Here is a 21,001-nt window from a genome sequence, read left to right as displayed (position 1 = left end):
ACGCACCTGACATTCTAGACTACTGGTTGACAAATGGGCTACGCGCATGCTCCTTCTCTACGCTTATGCACTTTGTTTCCTCTGAGTAAAACTCTTTCCTTTCTTTTTGTACTTTACTCATTCTTTTTTTTTTTTTTTAGATTTTATTTATTTATCTGACAGAGAGAGATCACAGGTAGGTAGAGAGGCAGGCAGAGAGAGAGAGAGAGAGGGAAGCATGCTCCCCCCTGATCAGAGAGCCCGATGTGGGACTCGATCCCAGGACCCTGAGATCATGACCTGAGCCGAAGGCAGCGGCTTAACCCACTGAGCCACCCAGGCGCCCCTGTACTTTACTCATTCTTAAGTCTCAGTTTGGCCACCACATTTTTTAAAAAGCTCCCTCTAGAGGCGCCTGGGTGGGTCAGTCGTTAGGCATCGGCCTCAGGCTCAGGGCATGATCCCAAGGTCCTGGGATCAAGCCCCGCATCGGACTCCCTACTCTGCGGAAAGCCTGCCTCTCCCTCTCTCACTCCCCCTGCTTGTGCTCCCTCTCTCTTGCTGTGTCTCTCGGTCGAATAAATAAATAAAATCTTAAAAATAAATAAATAAATAAATAAAAAGCCCCCTCTTACCCCTCTATTTGGATTGGGTACTCTGATGCGATCCCAGAGTACCCTGTGAATATTCTGATGAAAGAAATCACAATACTGCACTGTAGTTGCTTGTTTATCCACTTTCCCCTTCTCTTCCAAACTGTAAAAAGTAGAGTCTATATCCTTAATGCTTAACATAATGTCTGGGATGTAGCAGATGTTCAGTTAATGTTGTGTAAATCAATGAGTGAAAGAATTCCTCATTATAAGCATTTGGTAATTAACACCTGATACGTTTCTAGATGAAGTACTCTGGCTCACGTATCTGTATGTTCTCAGTTTCTCAAAGGAGTATAAGGGATATGGCAGCTATATGAACAGGCTGGGAAACTTGGTAGCCACAAGAGAGACCTACGATATTTACCAATCAGCCTTTTATAGAGAAAGTTGGTTGGCTTGTGGTCTTGAGCATTTGGGGAATGAGGATGTGCAGCTTCAGGTATAAAGTAAACATCCACTGTTATATCTATTACGCTGTCTAGAACTCTTAGAAATATAAGAGACTTGAACTGGTGTTTTCAGCAGTCTGATGAATTTAAATTTACTATGCTAAAAACCCTAAACTGAAATCAAATTCAAGGTGAGCCTTTGGCACAAGTAGTGATGCAAATCATATAAAACACATATAACAAGCAATTGAAGGCAATCTACAACTTAAGCCTAAGCAGACAAAGGCATACCAGAGTTGGTCGGGAAGTGCTGGATTCAGGTTGCTGTGGTTTGACAGGTGGTCGCCCGTCGTACTGAGGAAGTAGAGTCGGGTATAACACCGTGGGCAGCTCTATGTTTAGTCCCGGGAGTCCATGAAACATAGATTTCTAATAATGATGATTAAGGAGACACACACACACAGAAAACTAATCATAAAACAATGATTCACCATGTTCTGGATCACATCAATGAACAGATTAATGTCTAGAAGCTTATTAAGGAAATTAAAATGGACAAAAAATTGATACCTTGGTGGTTTAGGGGTTACAGAAGCATTTAATTTCATCTGGGTAGATCTATCCTGGCCAGATTAGGTTAGACTTGATTTTAGTTTATTTAATCATGTTTTTTATTAATATAAAAAATTTTTCCAATCTGTTTTATCTAATCCTTTGATCCATAAGTTTTTAACCAATCTATTGTTCTTTTTTCACTTACACATGTCTACATCCAGCTGTTTTTCTATTTGGGTGACGGGACAGGGAAGAATTTGACGTTTTTATGATTATCAAGCTGTTACCACACATGGCTTTGAACGGAGGCCACTTCCTGGCTGAACTGAAAGGTGGGTCCCCAGAGAAGCTGATCTGAACTTCCCACTGACCGGCAGGCTCAGAAGCCAAAGGATGCATCCTCCTAATGTGATCCTGACTGGCCTGCTGACTGCATGGGCCCAGAGCCAAAGGGAAGCCCTGGTTCTTCTTTCAAGTAAAAACAGGTTTGAGATGATCTAAAACTAAATTATTTACAGATCATAACCTATTCCTTTCCTAACTTAAGATTCATAAGTAAAGTTGCAGAATTTTGATATATTTACTTAAGCCAAGTTTTATTGTTTTCAGTTCTTAAGTATGCTTGTATATGAACATTTGAATGATCTTTCCTAAAATATAATACCCTAAAGCTAGCCTTAGAGTGATGATGTGAAGTGGTTCTTTTGCCTGGGGTTTAAGGAGGAAAGATACTCACCATAATGAGGACTTGGGTTTAAACAGGCAACACCTCACCTTTAGCACAGCCAGCAGAGCTCCAAGTTCCTCAGTCTGTGTCAGTTTCATCTTGCCTCCATTTAGAAGAGACTGTATACCTTTTAACGCATTTTGTAACAACTAGGGGAAAGAAGGGACAAGTTTAAAGGTAAAGGAAATGTAGTTATCCAGGGATCAACTTTCTAGCACCACTGAGGCTGGAGGAGAAAAAAATCTCTAGATGATGAAAAAAAAAGTTCAAAAGGAGAAAAAAAAAATGAAGATCCAGAGGAGAGAGATCTGATGAACTACTACTAATTATTTTCTAGAAGAAAAGAGTGCTCTCACGGAGGAGTGGTCTTATCCTATATGTTTATAAGCTAGCACGTACAAATGGTGAGCAAGAAAAAAAGAAAAAGAAGAAGAGGTGTGTAGTGGGAAGAAGGTGATAGGGATGGAAAAGTAGCAGTGGAGATGGGAAGCGGGGAAGCTCTCTGATGCACCAACCTCACTAGTTCTTAAAAGCAAAGGCATGTGTGGGGAGCAGGTTTCCAGAGAGCAAGTCTGATCCAGATTAATCTTCTGACCAGCATCCTCATTAAGAAATACCACCCTGAAGAAATACTACCCCCACGGAGAGGGGGGTATTTCAGCCTTTTTCTGAAATAGTGGAAACACTCAAGAAGCTTCCATTTCTCCCTGTTCTGAGGATGACAGGACCCTCTGTGGCATGGGAAAGTCACCCAAAGTAAAGCAGGTGTATGCCAAGCACTGTCAATGCTGTGTTTCGTAGCCTGCTCATAGGGCCCTACAGGGTAATTGCATCATCTGTCCCATTTCAGACAGAAGGAACAGGGCAGCTCAAGAAGTTCAGTAACTGGGCCAAGGTCTCCCAGCGACAGCAGTCAGAATGCACGAGGTACATCAACAGGTACTGAAGAGCTGCCCTAGAAATATTCACTTTAAAAAGGAGACAAAGGGGGATGCCTGGGTGGCTCAGTCAGTTAAGCTGCTGCCTTCAGCTCAGGTCATGATTCCAGGATCCTGGGATCAAGTCCCACAACTGGCTCCATGCAGGGAGCCTGCTTCTCTCTCTGCCTCTGCCTGCTTGTGCACGCTCTCTCTCTCTCTCTGATAAATAAATAAAATCTTTAAAAGGGCGTGTGGGTGGCTCAGTGAGTTAAGCCTCTGCCTTCAGCTCAGGTCATGATCTCAGGGTCCTGGGATCGAGTCCCACATCGGGCTCTCTGCACAGCAGGGAGCCTGCTTCCCCCCTCTCTCTGCCTGCCTCTCTGCCTGCTTGTGATCTCTGTCTGTCAAATAAAGAAAAATCTAAAATACAAAAAAAAGGAGATAAAGCTGAAAAACAGCATATTTAATATGACCCCACTTGAAAATTATAAAGTTATGCTCATTTACACACAGAAATAGTATCTGGGGGCTCATAGAACAAACTGTTCCAAGTGGTTATATCTGAGCAGGGAACTAAGAGGAACTTTCATCATCACAGATCTGTAATTTCTGATACGTGTCGCTCAGAATTTAAAACATGTTAATAAATTGTCATATATCTATCAGCTTTTTAAAAAAAGAAATAATATTGCAGATACTGTTGAAATCCACTCTCTTCCATCTAAAAGATATGTACAAAGGGTGCCTGGGTGGCTTAGTTGGTTGGGCATCCAACTCTTGATTTCTACTCGGATCATCATCTTGGGGTCGTGACATCGAGCCCCAAGTCATGCTCCATGATGGGTATGTGAAGCCTGCTTGGGATTCTCTCTCCCTATATCTCCTGCCCTTGCTTGTACTGTCTCTCTCACTCTCTTTCTCTCACTAAAAATAAATAAATAAAATGACAGTTACTAGTCTGAAATTGTATTGCTTTTATAGTCAGGAGAAAAAAAAAAAAACTTTTCTTTAAAAAGCTTTAAAATTGCAAAACAAAATAAACAGAAACTGTCTTGTAATTTAAACCGGAAAGATACGATGTCCATCTTTTTAAGTTACAAACATCATGCATGCCTAATATCTCTCAACAAAACTAATTTGACAACCAAATTATACTCTTTAGTAACAGCCTCCGTTCTACTGCTACTTCTAGACACATCTGTAACATTCACAAGATCAGTGGTAGCCCCACCTACCATGCAAAACGTGATATCATCCATATCAGATGATTTTGGAGACTGCAAAGTGGTCAAGAAAGCCTGGAAGCAGATATTTGGGTAGGGCTCCTCCAAGTACGGCTGTCCCGGCACACTAAAACACATATAAAAAAGCAATGCAAACTCAGTCTCCTTTGAAATGGGACTTACAAAAGAGTAAGAATTTAAAATAGCAGTAATACAGACCAACAGAGTTGGACTATGCCTTTGGATGAAACTGTATTGAGGAAGAATGTGCACTTTGCGTAAATAACTATGACTAGAAGATAGCACAAGGATGGAATGAATAGGAAGGAGGAAGAGTGTTTTCTATAGGGAAAAGTTACAGAAGTCTGTAGTGGAAGACCAGAGGAAGAATTCCTTATTCTGCTTTTCAGGGTTTAGAGGGAAGTAACGCAGACAGGTCCTGTCAAGCCAGAGGCACACAGCTGAGCCAGCCCGGCACCCACCCTAACAACACTGCAGTATAGAGACCAACAGCAGTTTAAGTCTGTGCTCCTCATTTTTCATTGCAGACATCTACAACTGGGTGGCCGGGATGGGTGCCAATTTCTTAGAAGAAACTGGTTTTGACAGAGGCCTCAACAAACCTTAAATTCTTATGACTATACTCTAAAAGATTTAATATGGTTAAAATTTACATCAACGGAAAACAAAGCCTTGGCATATTGCACATGGACTCCTTTTACCCTATTTTAGGGATAAGGTCCTAGTCTAGTTTTTCCTTTATCTTTTCTATAAGCAATATCAAAATTAAAAGTAAACAATATAAGATGATCTTATTAGCAAAGAACATGAGAATCACACAGTAGGTTATTTTTCTAAGTTGGCTCTGGTTTCAGACTGATTGAACCACCCACAAAGGGCCCATGAGAAGCCCTGTCTTACCGCAGCTGGGAGCCATGAGCATCCACATACCTGAGACACAAGTTTGCCATACAGTGCACGGCAGCTCTCCTGACTTCAGGGTCGGGCTGAGCTGAGTCACTCAATGTCATCAAAATCCCACTCTTGCCCAGCAAGTCTGGGAGGTACTAAAACAAAATAACAGCTAATGTTGGTCAAAGAAAGCTTCTAGGAAAATATTACTCTTTAGACAGATGTCAGTTTTTAAACTAAAAGGCAGTTAAGTTCCACAAGACTAGCTGCTAGGTAAATCTTCCAGATGGGCACGCAAAGGTGTGCCCCAAAACACCAGGGGGGGATCACCACTCCCAGCCTAGGTAGTTGCTGAAGCTCTTCCGTCATGGGTACATAGCTGAAGGGTAATAATAATAGTAACAGAGATTAATAATAATGGTAATGACATTCACTGAGTGCCAAGCACTTCACGAGGACTGTCTCACTTCATCCTCAGAGGAACTACTGTACACATGAAGACACAGGCTCAGAGTCGTTGAGTGAGAGTTGCTCAAGGTCACACGTACCATGAATGATAGGACCAAAACCTCAGAACGGGCCTGTTGCTTCAGAGCCTGTGTTCCTAACCTTTTGAAGGAAAGAGAGAACACAGTTGAAACTACCTTTTGACATTTTGAGCCATTGCAGTAAACCAGAGCTGCCAGGGCTTGAAGGATTTCCACGTGTGTCCAGGAACTACACTGATGAAGAGCAGAAATAGCATAGCCCAGCAGGAAAGCCAGGTTCTGCTCATCCACAATCACCTATCAAGACAGGAAAAAATATGCATGATTTAACTGGTAAAAAGATATCTTTATCCTTTCGGACATGTATGCTCACCTGAATCAAGCTATGAAAGACAGAACACATGTGCCCATCTTTCTGGTGTCAAAAAGATCAGCTCTGAAGGCCCTGCAAGTCTGATCATGACAAGGCCTTCTCCTTGCCCCAGGGCCTTGCTCATCACCTCCCCCTTTATTCCCTCCACACAAAGGAGAACCTGGCAAAGTCCTTGTAAATTTTTCTTGACACCGGCAGCTATAAATACATTTATATGTGTAAGACTCAATCCACTAAAATTGCCTTCTACATAGTAAATGCTCAACAAATACACTGCGAATATGTATGTCTGCTAAATAGCTACTATGTCTCACTCTGATGTGGGGAACAGGACAGGAAGACGTATCTTTGTCCTCAAGGAGTTTATCATCTTGTTGGGACAAAGCTGGTTAATCGAAGTATCAATTCATGAATAATTGAAATAACCTGTCATCAAAAACTAGGAAGTCGGCTAAGGGCTGTAGGTACCATATGTGATCAGGAATTTTTCCAACTGCCTGAATTACAAAGGTAATATATCTGACAACAGTAAACATTCAGAAGGTACCATATCAGTGTGAAAAATTCTAAACTTGAAAATAGACTCATTTCATTTAGGAAGTCACACGTAGCAGACACTGCTTACCTATCAGCATTCATCTCCTGTCTCCTGCTGGCAGAGTACTGATTTTATTTGGTGGCTCATCTCTTGCACATGAGACCTGAGGGTAAATCCCAATTAGCTAAGACAGTGGTCCTCTACTGGGGACAATCCTATTTCCCAGGGAAATAAGATTTTTTTATGGCAGTGAGTACAGACATTCACAATTGGGGGGATGCTACTAGCTTCTAAGGGAGAAGATAAGAGAGATGCTGCTAAAATCCTATAATGCACAGGACTGCCACCCACAACTAAGAATCATCCAATCCAAAATATCAATAGTGCCAAGATTAAGAAACTTTGACATAAAAGTTGAGCTGCACATTGTAATCATCTAGGGAGCTTAAGCCCTCCAGGTGATTCTAATATGCAGTCAAGGTTGACCCATGGTTTAAGCCACTCATGGTAAACCATTCCCCTGATCAGAGGGGTGTAGAGGGGGTTTCATATGACTTAGGTCTCTCCAGCCAAATATCAGGAGAGGTCTGATGGGAGACTGTGGGGGACAAGAAGCCTCGTTCTTAAATCAAAGGAACACAAAACAAATCATTCTTTTGCTTCTGCAGGATGTTATTTATTTATTTCACATGGGAGGCCTGGAACTGAGGCCACCATCTTGACTGTAAGAGATATGGAAAACCCATACAAACAGTGAATGAAAAAAATGCCATACGTTTCTTCTTATTAAGTGCCCCTTGGAGTTCCTCCCTTGGGGGTTGTGACATGAGATAATTAAAAAAATTTTTAGCTATTCTAGGTTGGTTTTTCTGTTTCTTGCAGCCAAAAGAATCCTAGATTACATAATGCTAATTATAAATTTTATGCTAACTATATTCATGTACTCATGTGGTATCCTATGGTAGGTAATAGCCGCAACTTCTGAACTGTTTCTAAAAAGATATGAGATTTATTTAGGAAGTTAAGAAGGTTCTGGAAAGAGGGGAACCATAGTACAGACCTTGATATAAATAACAGAGGTCTTTTCATCTAATGTCCTCTTGCTCCCAAGCTACTTCTTATGTTTTATGATGAACAAAGTAGACTGCAAAAATGGTAGTTTTCGGAAAGGGGGATAAATATTGGTAGGAAAGAATCAGGGTATTGTTTTAACTTTTTCTTAGATATATCTTGGTCAAATACATCTTCCATAAAAAATTCTAAGACCTGGAGGCCTCAGTGCTATTGGTTTCTTGAACCAAACAGAAAGGGACACCTCTCATGGACAAACTTCTAGAACTGAGCAGCATAATTTTTTTGGTCAGAATTATATTTAATATCATTCTTAGTAAGGAAGTGCTTCTTGCAGTTTTTCAAAAGATCAGCCTATCATACCTAACACAAATGTAGCATTTCAAAGATTTAGTTTATGATGAATTCTAAGGTCATACACGTGATTACCTGTAATCTGTTAAGTAAATGGTGGATAAGTTGAGACACTTTGCTGACAAGATGATTCTGATTAAGAGGCACCAGTCGGCAAGCTTGGACTAGAAGAGTACAGACATCCTACCAAAAAAAGAAGATAATGAAAAGGCAATATGCCCATTAGTCAAGTGAAGAACCACCACCCACCACCCCCCCACCAAATATAGCCAAACAGAAAAATGAAAGTGAATGTTCACACTCAAAATGAGGAAAGATGAAATCTGAAGTAGAAACTCAGAAAAAAAAAATTAAATGACATCACAGAAATATGATGTCCTAAAAAAGTATAAGACTCAATGTGGTTTTGGTCAGGCTGACGACTCCAGAGTCTCCACATATGTAGAGACAGTGCAATTAAATAACCAAAGAAAGGCCTCCAGAATGTAAAAGTACACAGTGAAGTTAAAAACACCAAAAAGTAAACAGACACATGAAAAGATGCTGAACACCACTCATCATCAGGGAAATGCAAATCAAAACTACAATGAGACATCACTGTACATTTGCCAGAATGCCAGAACGGCTAAACACAAAACACAAGAAACAACAGGTGTTGTTGGCAAGGATGTGTGGAAAAAGGAACCCTCATGCACTGTTAGTGGGAATGCAAACTGGTGCAGACACTGTGGAAAACAGTATGGAGGTTCTTCAAAAAGTTAAAAATAGAACTACCGAATGGCACTACTGGGTATTTACCCAAAGGATACAAAAATACTAATTCAAAAGGATACATGCAGTGCTGTTTACAGGACCATTATTTACAACAGCCAAGATGTGGAAGCGGCCCAAGTGTTTGTCCATGGATAAATGGATAAACATGTGGTTTAGATATCTATAGTGGTGGAATATTACTCAACCATAAAGAAGAATGAAATCTTGTCATTTGCAATGACATGGATGGAGCTGTAGAATATTATGCTAAGTGAAATGTCAGTCAGAGAAAGGCAAACACCGTATGATTTCACTCATCTGTGGAACTGAAGAAACAAAACAAACAAACAAAGGGCAAAAAAGACAAGAGAGAGAGACAACCAAAGAAATAGACTCTTAACTATAGAGAACAAGTTGATGGTTACCAGAGGGGAGGCAGGTGGGGTGATGGGGGAAATAGGTGATGGGGATTTAGAAAGGCACTTGTGAAGAGCACTGGGTGATATATGGAATTGTTTAATCACTGTATTATACACCTGAAATTAATATAACACTGTATGCTAACTATATGGGAATTAAAAATATTTTTAAATAAAAAAAATAGAACTCATTCATTCCTATCTTAAAAAAGAAAAGAAAGTAAACAAATCATATTTTCAATGCCACTGGGAAAATCAGGAATGACACCTGGATCAATTTATTGTAAAATAAGGTAATTCTTCAAAAAAAAAAAAAAAAAAAAAAAAAGAGGGCAATCTATTTGCAAATCACACTATTCATTCATCCACTGATGTTTATTGAATTCAAAGGTTTGGAGCACCTACTATGTGCTAGGTAGTGTACTAGATCTTTGGACTCCAAAGATGAACATGTTCCTGAACTTTGAAAAGAGCTCATAGTGAGGAAGACAGAAATACTCATAAATAATTAAAGTGAATTAAATGCTGAAAGAATTAACTGCAAACTCCATGGGGGAAATGGTAATTAGGGAGGTCTTATGGAGGTGATTTTTTAAAAAGATTTATTTATTTATTTATTTATTTTTTTAAAAGATTTTATTTATTTATTTGACAGAGAGACATCACAAGTAGGCAGAGAGGCAGGCAGAGAGAGAGAGAGGAGGAAGCAGGCTCCCCGCTGAGCAGAGAGCCCGATGCGGGACTCGATCCCAGGACCCTGAGATCATGACCTGAGCCGAAGGCAGCGGCTTAACCCACTGAGCCACCCAGGCGCCCAAGATTTATTTATTTTAGAGAGAAAGAAAGCACAAGTGGGTGTGGGGGGTGCAGAGAGAGGAGGATTGAGAATCCCAAAAAGACTCTGTGCTGAGTGTGGAGACTGATGTGGGGCTTGATCCCAGGACCCTGAGATCATGACCTAAGCTGAAACCAAGAGTAGGAAACTTAGCCCACTGCTCCACTCAGAAGCCCTAGGGAGGTAGGTTTTTTTGTTTTGTTTTGTTTTAGATTTCATCTATTTACTTGAGAGAGAATGGGGGGGGGGTGGTCAGAGGGAGAAGCAGACTCCCTGCTGAGCAGGGAGCCCAAATGTGGCATTCGATCCCAGAAGTCCAGGATCATGCCCTGAGCCAAAGGCAACCAACTGAGCCACCCAGGTGCCCCTCACGGAGGTGATTATTAAGCATAATCTGGAATGATCTGAAGGATGACTAAAATCTGCCAGACAGACAAAGCAAAGAAAGATACAGCAAGCAACAGGAATGGAGTGTGCAAAGACCTAGAATACCAGTAGGTGTGAAACACTAGTAGATGCTGAGGAACAGCAGGTTTTAAATGACTGCACACAAGGCACAAAAGGAGAAGTGACAGGAGACTTCAAAGGCACATATTTTTGATAAAAAAAAATCAAATTATAATAATAAAGCAAAAGGTCCTAAGTACCTCCTTAATTCCATTCTGCTCCCTGGGGACATACACTATTATTTCATTATAAATGCTTCCATTCGTTGCTGTGAACTCTTCACATCTATAAATGTATGTATTCTCTTAGACACGCTCCTCACTCTGCATGTCATACTGCAACGAACTGTTCCATACCCTGCTCTGATCATCTACCAATATGTATTGAAGACCTCCCCAAATCAGAGCTTTGCCTTTCGAATAAGATTTTTTTCCCATGGAAAAAAAAAGACCACTCTAGTAGTAGAACAAAGAATGGTTCGGAGAAGAGCTAGACAGGAGGCTGAAGAGAAGTTTGAGAAGACCAGTGGAAGAGTTCAGGAGTCATCTTGCCTGAGGGCTTAAGGCACTGCAGTGGGAGCACAGAAAAGGGAATAAGAAATATTTATGAGACGGAATCTGAAGAATCCGCATTGGGTAAGATCTGGGAGGAAAAAGAAAGCACCAGTGTGACCTGGCAGACTGGGCATGTTTCCGTGAGCTAGGGCATGGGATGGGCTGTGGATACAGTTGTCTGCAGAGAAAATATAACTTCGTTTTTAGGAACTGTCAAGTTTGAGGCACCTGTGAGCACCAGAGGCAGTGGTATGACTGGGTCAAGAGTTCTGGGAGTTCAGTAAGTAGAACTTAGAGTAGAAGACATCATGGCCTGATGTGTGTGAATATTATTATTACTCTAAACAGGAGGCAGATAGCGAAGGGCTAGTAGGAAACAACATAAAATGGCAGGGAGCATGGGACAGCCTTTGCTCCAACTCTACCTCTGCCTTTTGCCAGCAATATGACACTGGATCTTTACGTGCCTCAGTATTTTTATCAGTAAAGTAGATCTAATACTACCCACGTTGTAAGATTCCTCGGACCGTACACCATAAAGTACAGTACATGATGGTCTGAGTACCAGGTCTTCAATAAATGGAAGAAGTGAATTTTATATGCAAAGTGTTCTGTGCGCAGGGAGTGGAGCGGTGCGACTAGAGAGGACACCTGCAGTGTTATCAGAGCAGAAGTCATCAAGTGGGGTTTTAAAGATGCGAGTTTGCCAAGCACTGCAGGATCTTCAGATGGAGGAGAGCAGAGACTGCCGCGGTCGGAGGGAGCCTGGGAGCCTGGAGCTAATTAACGCGTAGCGGAGCTGGGAAAGGCCGGGCGCGGCAGGCGGGAGCTACCGGCTGGGTCCCTGAGGCTGGAGCCGGGGCCAGTAGGCGCGGCCCGAGTCCTCCCCACCCCGCACGCCGCCTACCTCCGGAGCCACGCCGCCGCCCTCGCTGTAGTTCTCAGAGATGAGCTGGTCGAAGAGCAGGTGGATCTCGGTCCGGGCGGAGCTGCTGTCATCCGGGCGCAGGGCGCAGAGCCTGGCCGACAAGCAGCGAAATCCACTGCTGCGCTCTGGTGGTGGCTCTCGTGGCACTTCGCGCCCGGGAGAGCCGGCGACTTGTACCGCCGCCATCTTTCCTAAGTAGGACAACAGAGAAACACTTCCGGGGTATTCCCGGCTCCGCGCGCCAGTTCCGGAAATACTTCTTTAGACCGGGTCCCTCCTCGGAGTGCTTTGAGAATATTTGTCAGAAATTAACTTGGAGGGTTTTTTTGTTTTGTTTTGTTTTGTCTTTGTTGTTGTTGTTGTTGTAGCTTTACCTCCCACTTGTCTTTGAGTCCTGACTGAAAAGTGGGACTCTATTTGTCCTTCTAGAAAGTGTGTTCCTGGACAGGGCTGACATGGCTATTTAGTACCAGCGTTTCAGAAGGGCTGGAGTTGGAGGGGCGGTTGGTGGTGGGAACGGCAGAAACCGCTGTTTCTACGACAACCTTGGATTCTTCTTATATCGTGTGAGAGCCTTTGATTCTTACCCAGGCACAAAACCACCCTGTAAATAGAGGGTACAAGTCCCAGTGTTCCTTGCAGCTGGCTGTGCATCCTTCTGAGAAACTTGCGCTTCGTTACACATGAAAAGAAATTTGGAAGTTCAAACTGAGCCATGTAAAATATAACCTGCCTACGGGTGACCTGGTTGAGATTGGACACACCAAGATTTCCTGTAGCCTTAAAAGCAAGAAGCTGGAAAAGAAAGTAGCTATTTTATTTATTTTTTAATTTTATTTTAAGATTTTATTTATTTGACAGAGAACATGAGTAGGCAGAGAGGCAGTCAGAGAGAGAGAGAGAGAAAGGGAAGCAGGCTCCCAGCTGAGCAGAAAGCCTGTTGTGGGGCTCCACCGCAGGACCCTGGGATCATGACTTGAGCCGAAGGCAGAGGCTTTAACCCACTGAGCCACCCAGGCGCCCTGAAAATAGCTATTTTAAATGCTGTAAATGGTTTTTAGTCACCCAAGAGGTGAAGGCATGAAATTTGCATTTGGTCATGTCTTGGGTTTTTTGAATTATGCAAATAATAGAGCAGATGCTCATCAGTGGTTCTTAGGAAAACCTCAAAGTCACCCGAATGTACATGTTTTATCCTGAGACTAAAACACTTGTGTTTAGCAATAACAATTGGGGACACGCTTTAGAAGAGTTTGTTTTCTGAAGACTTTGGGTTTTGGGAAGAAATACTAATTTTTTGTTTGAATTTAGATGTCATTGTGCTCATATATTATTGCTTATCCTTGGGATGTGTGTATGTGTGTGTTATGTATTTGTGTGTGTTTGTGATATTCAAGCATTTGCTCAGGGAAGATCAGGAGCTGAGACCTAGACACGGAAGCGCTAGTCTGATTTCTCCCAAAGCAGAACCTTTGATGAGGTTTATATGACTGACTTATTCAGGAATGAACAGGGAAGGAGAATCAGTACACATATGTACTATTGAATTGGCCATTGCAAAGGGTGAATGATTGCTCAATCCTCAAGATTTTCTGAGAAGCGTTATGGAATGTTCTCAGACATCCCCCTGACCCATGCCAAGGGATGTAAGAAGGAAGCATATAACTGTCAGCCTTTGAATTCTGTTGTCAGGCATTACCCTCACCAAGTATCAATTCTCCAATGCTTCTCATTTGAGCATGTCAATGGGTAGTGGTTCCTGCAGGAGTTTCTGGTTGTACAAAAAATCCCTGAAGCAAAAGTGAGAGGTATGGGGTACTAGGGTACAAGTCCAAGGCAAGTCTCTGATTATCTTGTACTAAACTAGTAGATGCCTGACAGAAACTGGTTGCCATAGCGATGATTAAAACAAGAGTGTAAGGCCAAGAGTATTTGAATGAGTGCACGAGAGATATCCAACACTGGGCTAGAAGAGCATGAGGCCTGGTCATCACCACAGTGGAGGTGGTGACCTAGACTGGAAAGGATCTGGGTTTAATGTGGCTCATCTTAGGTTGTAACATGGATAATCCATGTTATTATTCAGGACTGAATGACCCAGGAATTGTGAAGTGCGCCGATACTGCCAGTAGCTGTCTTTTAAGCTCTGACAGAATATACCCTTGCAGATGGAAGTATGGTTTCTACAAGGAAATGAACATTCCTACCCTTTAGTGATCACTAACTGAATAAAACATACATCACACTCTCAGGGAGGACTTGAGGGCCCCCTTCCTTGTCTTTTGTTTAGATGATAACCCCCAAACTGTGGAACTTAGAGCTTGGCAAAAGTTCTCCCAAGAAAATCTCACACATCCTTACTCCTCCTCACTCTCAGTATTTTTTAAACTTACAGAACATTGGGGCCTTGAAGATGCTAAGCATGTTCACAGCCATTTCCCTTTATAAATTCCGCGTAAGGTGATCTGGAGCCCTTCCTCTGGAATATCACCTCTTTCATATTTTGGAAATCTGTCAAAACTTTATCATCTCATTAGAAGTCTGGATCATTCTAACTGAAGTAGGCTTTACCCTTTACCCCTTCTAATTCACATCCTTGTTTATTTCCTTCAGAACATTGACCATAATGTGTAGTAATAATCTTTATTGTTATATTATCTATTTCTTTCTCTAGGAAGTGAGCTTTGTTAAGGCATACATCCTGTCTGTCTGGTTCACTATTTTATCCCTAACACTAGCATGGCACCTGAGTCATGGTAGACACCTCCCAATACTTACCAGTGGAATGAATAAATTCATTCAGCGCCTCCTATTTCCCATTGGTTGGTTGTTGTGAAAATCAAATGGGATCTTTGTGATACTTTGTAAACTATAATGTTCTATAAATCTTAGCATCCAAGTGAGGTAGATACTGTTATTTTCCCTTTTTACAGATTTAAAAAGTTTAAATGGGTTAGAGAAAGACAATTTAAAGGGTTCAAATGGTTTGTCAAGGCCCACACAGGCAGCAAATTGGCTGAAATCAGACCACAAACCAGGCCAGTTGCAATAATGAAGAACACGGACAAGAAATTGTAAGTCTATTTTTACCTCCCATCTTTTGTAATGGGGAAAACCAGAAGAGAAGGGCTGGCTTTCAGGATCCAGATGAGCTAGGATAGGCTAGGAAGGAGAACTGTTCTAGGCTTCTGTTCTAGATTCCATGAAAATTAGTACTAAATGCCATCATCCCATCTATTTGATAATCATAACAATCATAGTTAACGTAATTGAATGTTTTCTGTGCCAAGTACTTTACATGAACTAATTTCTTTTGTCCTTGGAGCTCTATGAAGTGTATATTGTCATACAGATCAGGAAACTGAAGGACAGAAAGGTTAGGACACTTGCTGAAGGTCACACAGTTATGTGGCAGACCTGGGTTTGAAATTCAGAATCAGAATTCCTAACTACCACACTATAATGCATAGGCTCTGGAGTTGGACATGGGATTAGAGGTAAGACCCGGTGACTTACCTGCCATATGATTTTCAGCAAATTACTTTATCTCTCCAAACCTCAGCATCCTTATATATAAATAATAAGCATAGTCACAACGTGGTTGTAAGGATAAATTAGATGATGCTTATGGAGAATATAACACAGTTGCATATCAAGTGCTCCACAAATGTCACCTGTCTCCCACCCTGTCCACCTCATCATCACCCTTAACCAAATAACCCAAACAGCGTGGGTACTGTTGACAATGATGGTTTATTAAAAGAAATGACTCTTTCCCCTTCCCCACCACATCTCTTGTAATCTCTACCCACAGACCCCCATTTTCATCTGTCTTCCTGGTCAAGGAGTTCCAGTTGTATCTTTGAAGACAGGAAGTGTTGAGAAATTATTAGGGAAGGATGACCTTCAAGATGAGTCTTCATCTGAAAAATGGACCAAAAAATTATACATGAGACCTGCTGTTTTGGGGACCTGGAATGACAGAATGCAATCGAGAGGGGATAGTTCTCAGTTTGGGGAATCAATAAGCACCTGAAAGAACCAGCAAGGCCAAAAGCATCCCAAGGATGTGGGTGAATTGGACAGATATTATATTCTGAACACAAATGGGTTACTTGTAAAGTTTATGTTGATTCTATTGTGTTAGTTATTATGTGGACTAATAAATACAGCTTAGTTTATAATCAAGGCTGAGTCATGGTAGCTTTTCATTATGCGTTTTCATTTGATGGATATAGAAAATAAAGAAACGATCATGTGAGGACCCTGAAATATTTCTACAGGAAAGGGGTTCTCATAGGTCAATCTGGTAGTGTGCTTCAGAGGTGGAAAATGAACATACTCTTTGGTCATAAATTATAATTCTTAGAATTTATCCCAAGGAAATTAATAAGGGCATATGCACACATCTAATATTCATTATAACCATATTAATAAACAATGAAATATTAAATGTGTATTAATGGGGGTTGCTAAATATATGAGTATATATGGTGGACTTCTACAAGGCTGTTAAAGAAGATTGGTATTGTTCAAAGTTGTTCACTTGCTATTTCTTTTTTTTTTTTTTTAATTTATTTATTTATTTATTTATTTATTTATTTATTTTAATTTTTTATTTTTTATAAACATATATTTTTATCCCCAGGGGTACAGGTCTGTGAATCACCAGGTTTACACACTTCACAGACACTTGCTATTTCTAAGTGAAATAATTAAGAAATCAAAATAGGCATAAGATCATCTCATTTCAATATATATGTTATGTATCTGTGTGTGTTTAAAACATGCACCAGAGTATTAAGCACATATCATTTGGGGATGGGAGATAATGTGACTGGTTTTTATGTTCTTTTTGTTCAAATAAATAATCTGATCTCTTTCCTGGATATATGATGAGCTAGGATAGTGAAATTATTTTAAAGGTTTGGAAGGCACCATCGTGTGATAGATACTTCTTCTTGGGAAGGGTGTGAAGAGGGAAAGGCCACAGAGAGACAGGTTTCTATCCCACCCACTTCTGGAAAGTCCCATCAGAGCCAGCCAGCCTAGTGGGAACAAGGTTTGAGGAAGCAGGGAGGGCCTGATGTTTTTACCTGTCCTTAAACTGCAGCACAGACATGGCCACACCCATTGCTGACACACCTCTCCCCTAGGTCACAATCCCAGTCGCCGCTGCAGACCTCAATGCAGGTGCCTGCATTAGAACAGACTGGCTGAAAAACACCCGGCTTTAAGCACAAGTATCAGAGAGGACAGCCCTTGACTCATTGAAAGAATCCGTTCCATTTTTGTTTTCCAGTTGAATAAAAAGGGAATTTGTAAATAGTTACTCACAGAACAACACTCATTAACATCTTACACATTACAGTTTAAAATGATGCATTCACATGTCCACAATAAAGTAAGACCCACTTTAACAAAGAGCGTAACTGTGTTTGCAGAAGAGAAGTACAAAGAAGTCCCCTCAGATGTCCCCACTTCCCTACTCTGCAGGGAAATGGGCAGAAAAGAGGAGATTCACATCTACCAAATGCCATCAAGGGTGCCTCGCAGTCACCCTGCGCAGTGAGTCTGACTAGTCTCACCTTACAGGTGTGGCAGCTGGGGTGCACAGAGGTGAACTGCCCACTAGTAGGTACAGAAGTGGAATTCAACTGACACCTGCCTGGCCCCTGGGCCAAGCTCCCTCTGCCATCCCACTTGGTGAAGTAGATCTTGACATGATGAGCATATCTCCAAATTTCAAGAGGTCACTCCTGGCCTGAGTGGAGCCCTGCCCCCAGGTTCCCAGAGCCTCAGAGTTAGTCTTTGAGATCAAATGAAGTAGGTCCAAGAAACTGGTGAAGACCATACAGAAGCTTCTAGGTAAATGTATGCAGAGCTCTGGATGAATATGTGCTGTGTTTTTGCTTCTGCTCAGCGATTATCAGGAGTTTCTCTACCTGTTTCTGTGTCTAGACTTCTTTGGGCCTTTGTTCCTCACGGGTAAAATGGAGCTCTTGGATTGAGCAGGGAAAATGAAGTTCATTTTCCAGTGTCAGTCCTGATCCATAAAGATGACTCTCTGGGGGTGCCTGGGTGGCTCAGTGGGTTAAGCCTCTGCCTTCGGCTCAGGTCGTGATCTCAGGGTCCTGGGATCGAGCTCCACATCGGGCTCTCTGCTCAGCAGGGAGCCTGCCTCCCCATCTCTCTCTGCCTGCCTCTCTGCCTACTTGTGATCTCTCTCTCTGTCAAATAAATAAATAAAAAAGATGACTCTCTGATGCTGTGTTGAGAGGGCTGGCACCACCTGCTGAGAGGGCTCAGGCTGGCACCAAGCACGAGGCTCGGAAGGAAGAGAATGCTATCTAGCACTGTAAGACTGTAAGAACGGGCCCGGTGGAGTGTCTGCCATATACTTGCATCCTTCAGAGAAAGTCAGTGTGATCCCTCCATGCTTCTATCCACTGTTGTTGATTTGTGGTGAGAAGATTCAAGACTTTGTCTCCACTCATAGCTGTTTGGTCATTCAGTAAATCTGTTGATTTCTTACAAGGTGCAAAGCATAGAGCTAAGTTATTCAGAAAATATAAAGATATAGAGTCATTACCTTAAAGCAGCATAGAGTCTAACGATGGAGGTAAGTAAGTCTTGTGTTGAAGGCACAAGAAACAGGGCAGTGTGGACAAGTGTCCTGAGAAGAGGTATATCCAAAGGAAAGGGGGTTCAGAGGAGAGAGGACTTTACTTCCAGTAGATTGACTAGAAAAGGATGTCTTGAAGTAGAGGAATCTTTTAAAGGCAGAATTGAGGGGCGTGGTAGAGTCTGATGGAAGAGAAGAGAATTACTGGTAAGAGTTCACAAGGGGAGAAATGTAACTGGGCCTGGCATAGGAAGAGGCATGCAAGGCCCTTGCAGCACAAAGTTTAAGGGGCACATGCACAGCCCTGAGAGTGAACATCTCCTTAAATACGGCACCCTGGGTGCCTCATCTCCTCACTCCTTGGCTGAAATACAAGGAATACGGGAAGACTGGCAAATAAATGCAAGGCTTGGGAAGTAGAAGGAGGCAATTGGAAGTCAGGCAGGAAAAGTAGGTGGGGGGTAAAGTTATGGGGCCAGATCTTGAGGACCTGAGGAGTTTGTGTTTCACTTGCTAGAACAAGGGAGGGATGGGACTGTAGTTCACTTAAGAGAATTATTGTGGCATAAGGGTATAGAATGGACCAGGGTTCCATGAGTAAGCAAACCTCAGAAGCAATCCAGGGTCAGGAAGTGCTGTCAGGAAACCACACGGCACTGTCCCAAGCAAGGGGTAGTCAGGGCCGGATGGGCCATGTGGCAATGGGAAGTGGAAAGGCAGGAGCACATGCAAGAGACAATTTCAAAGAATGGACGGTATTTGGCAACTGGTTTAATGTGGGAGAGAACAACACAGCAGAGAGAGGATTAGGAGTTGAAGCCAAGAATCTTTAGGGAGAAGTAAGAGCTCCAGCAACAATAATCCAGGAGAGAAGAAAAATCTGAGGACTGATGGAGTGGCAAACAATGCCAAGTGCTGCAGAGGTTACAGACTTTTGCTGTTGAGGAGGGTCAAGAGATGTGTCAGCAGATCCTGGGAGTGAAGTTTCTGGAGACTGATGGGGACAGGAATGGTGACCATCTTTAGGAGGCAAAGGAAGGAGTTGTGGGGAAAGTTCGGGGAGAGAGTTAAGATTGCTCCTTTGAGAATGTTGGGGGTAAAAGGAAAAGCAGAGATTAAGATGATTCCCATAGAGCATGATCAGGAAACTATGTTCTCTTGTGACCTGATCTATTTGTAGCAAGAGACCAAGAAACCCATGGGGGAGAGAGATGCTGGGGAAGATGGCGGGGGGCTGATGAGGCAGCAAGAGGGAAGAGTGGAGAGTCCAGTGGAAAGGAAGACCCAAGGAAAGGAGGGGGGAAGAGTGGAGGCAGAAGGAGAGAGGTGCTGCAGTCAAGGTGGCTCCTGGACTAGAAGATCCGTCCTTCTTGCCTTCCTTCCCCCCACCCCCACCCCCAGCGCACACCAGTCCCTGCCGGCCCACTTTCCAGCTCCCTCATGCAGAGAAAGGGCTGCCTTTTGCCTAGACTTACCCAGAAGTTGCCGTGGTCTCACCGCAGCCTGGAGCTCCTGTACCTCTGAGCTGAGGGTGAGGAGCATCGCCAGGAGGAGAAAACCCCCCAACTTCATGTTGCCTTCGGAAGTCTTGGGTGAAAATGCAGCAAGGCTGAGGACAGCTGCAATTTATGCTCTCCCGCCCACTGAGCTAGAACGCAAGCCCAGGGGTGGGACTAGGCACGTGAGAGCCTGAGCCCTGCCCAGAAACTACGTCTGAAGAACTCCCGCCTGGTAGGTCTTCTGGGGAAGGCCTTGTTGCCCAAGCCAGTCCTAGCCAAAGGAACGCCCTCCTCTGGCAGATGAGTAAGACTCTCCCAAAGCAGGAAAGCTGTGAGTGACAGAGAAAAGGGTGGAGTGGGGTGTGGGGGGGCACTAACTTATATTATGTACTTGATCCACGTGTTCCTTTTGCCACACAAGCAAATGTCTCCTCTGGGCCAGGCACCTGCTAGGCACAGATACAGCCTTATAGAAATTCCAACCTAGGAACTGGGTATTAGCCCGGGAGCAGCCCCCTGTCTCATTTACCGCGCCCTGCTCTGGGCCCTAGAGCTCTGGTATTGAGGACACGGAGAGTCAGGAGAGCCAGCAGGGGTGCTCCTAGGTCACCTGCTGCTGGGAAGGAGCCCCTCCGCCCCCCTTAGTCTCCTGTCTTGGTCTGATTTAGGCGGTTGCGGGGGTCTTTGCCTATATGAAGTACATCCTTTTACGGCCTAGAGTTTCACTTCATCTTGCCCACCTTCTTTTCTGAGAAC

At 42.8% G+C, this 21,001-nt stretch overlaps 1 protein-coding gene and 1 long non-coding RNA gene across 6 annotated transcripts in view; both read right to left on the bottom strand.

Annotated features, from left to right (window-relative positions):
* The window catches only part of HEATR6 (HEAT repeat containing 6), a 34,102-nt gene extending 21,762 nt beyond the window's left edge, over positions 1–12,340 (bottom strand). For 3 of the 5 annotated variants that reach the window (XM_032320808.1, XM_032320803.1, XM_032320804.1), the window contains exons 1-7: positions 12,101–12,340; positions 8,261–8,368; positions 6,006–6,146; positions 5,401–5,516; positions 4,462–4,576; positions 2,354–2,455; positions 1,316–1,453 (exon numbers count right to left, since the gene is read on the bottom strand). In XM_032320808.1, the coding sequence (XP_032176699.1) occupies positions 1,316–1,453; positions 2,354–2,455; positions 4,462–4,576; positions 5,401–5,516; positions 6,006–6,146; positions 8,261–8,368; positions 12,101–12,307 (927 nt within the window). In that variant the 5' untranslated portion in view covers positions 12,308–12,340. Of the gene's footprint in view, positions 1–1,315; positions 1,454–2,353; positions 2,456–4,461; positions 4,577–5,400; positions 5,517–6,005; positions 6,147–6,847; positions 6,924–8,260; positions 8,369–12,100 lie in introns of those variants that run through there. The other 2 variants (XM_032320807.1, XM_032320806.1) reach the window with 2 other exon arrangements.
* Positions 12,341–15,855: 3,515 nt separating this feature from the next.
* LOC116578212 lies at positions 15,856–20,384 on the bottom strand. The gene is made up of 3 exons (XR_004280775.1): positions 20,222–20,384; positions 17,218–17,318; positions 15,856–16,044 (listed from the first exon to the last, which is right to left on the bottom strand). It is a non-coding gene; the product is annotated as an uncharacterized LOC116578212 (long non-coding RNA).
* Positions 20,385–21,001: the final 617 nt, after the last annotated feature.

This window comes from Mustela erminea, chromosome 18, assembly GCF_009829155.1.
Source record: "Mustela erminea isolate mMusErm1 chromosome 18, mMusErm1.Pri, whole genome shotgun sequence".
Classification (NCBI taxonomy): domain Eukaryota; kingdom Metazoa; phylum Chordata; class Mammalia; order Carnivora; family Mustelidae; genus Mustela; species Mustela erminea.
Note: the sequence above shows the minus strand (reverse complement) of the source record. Positions and strands in the feature narration are given on the sequence as shown.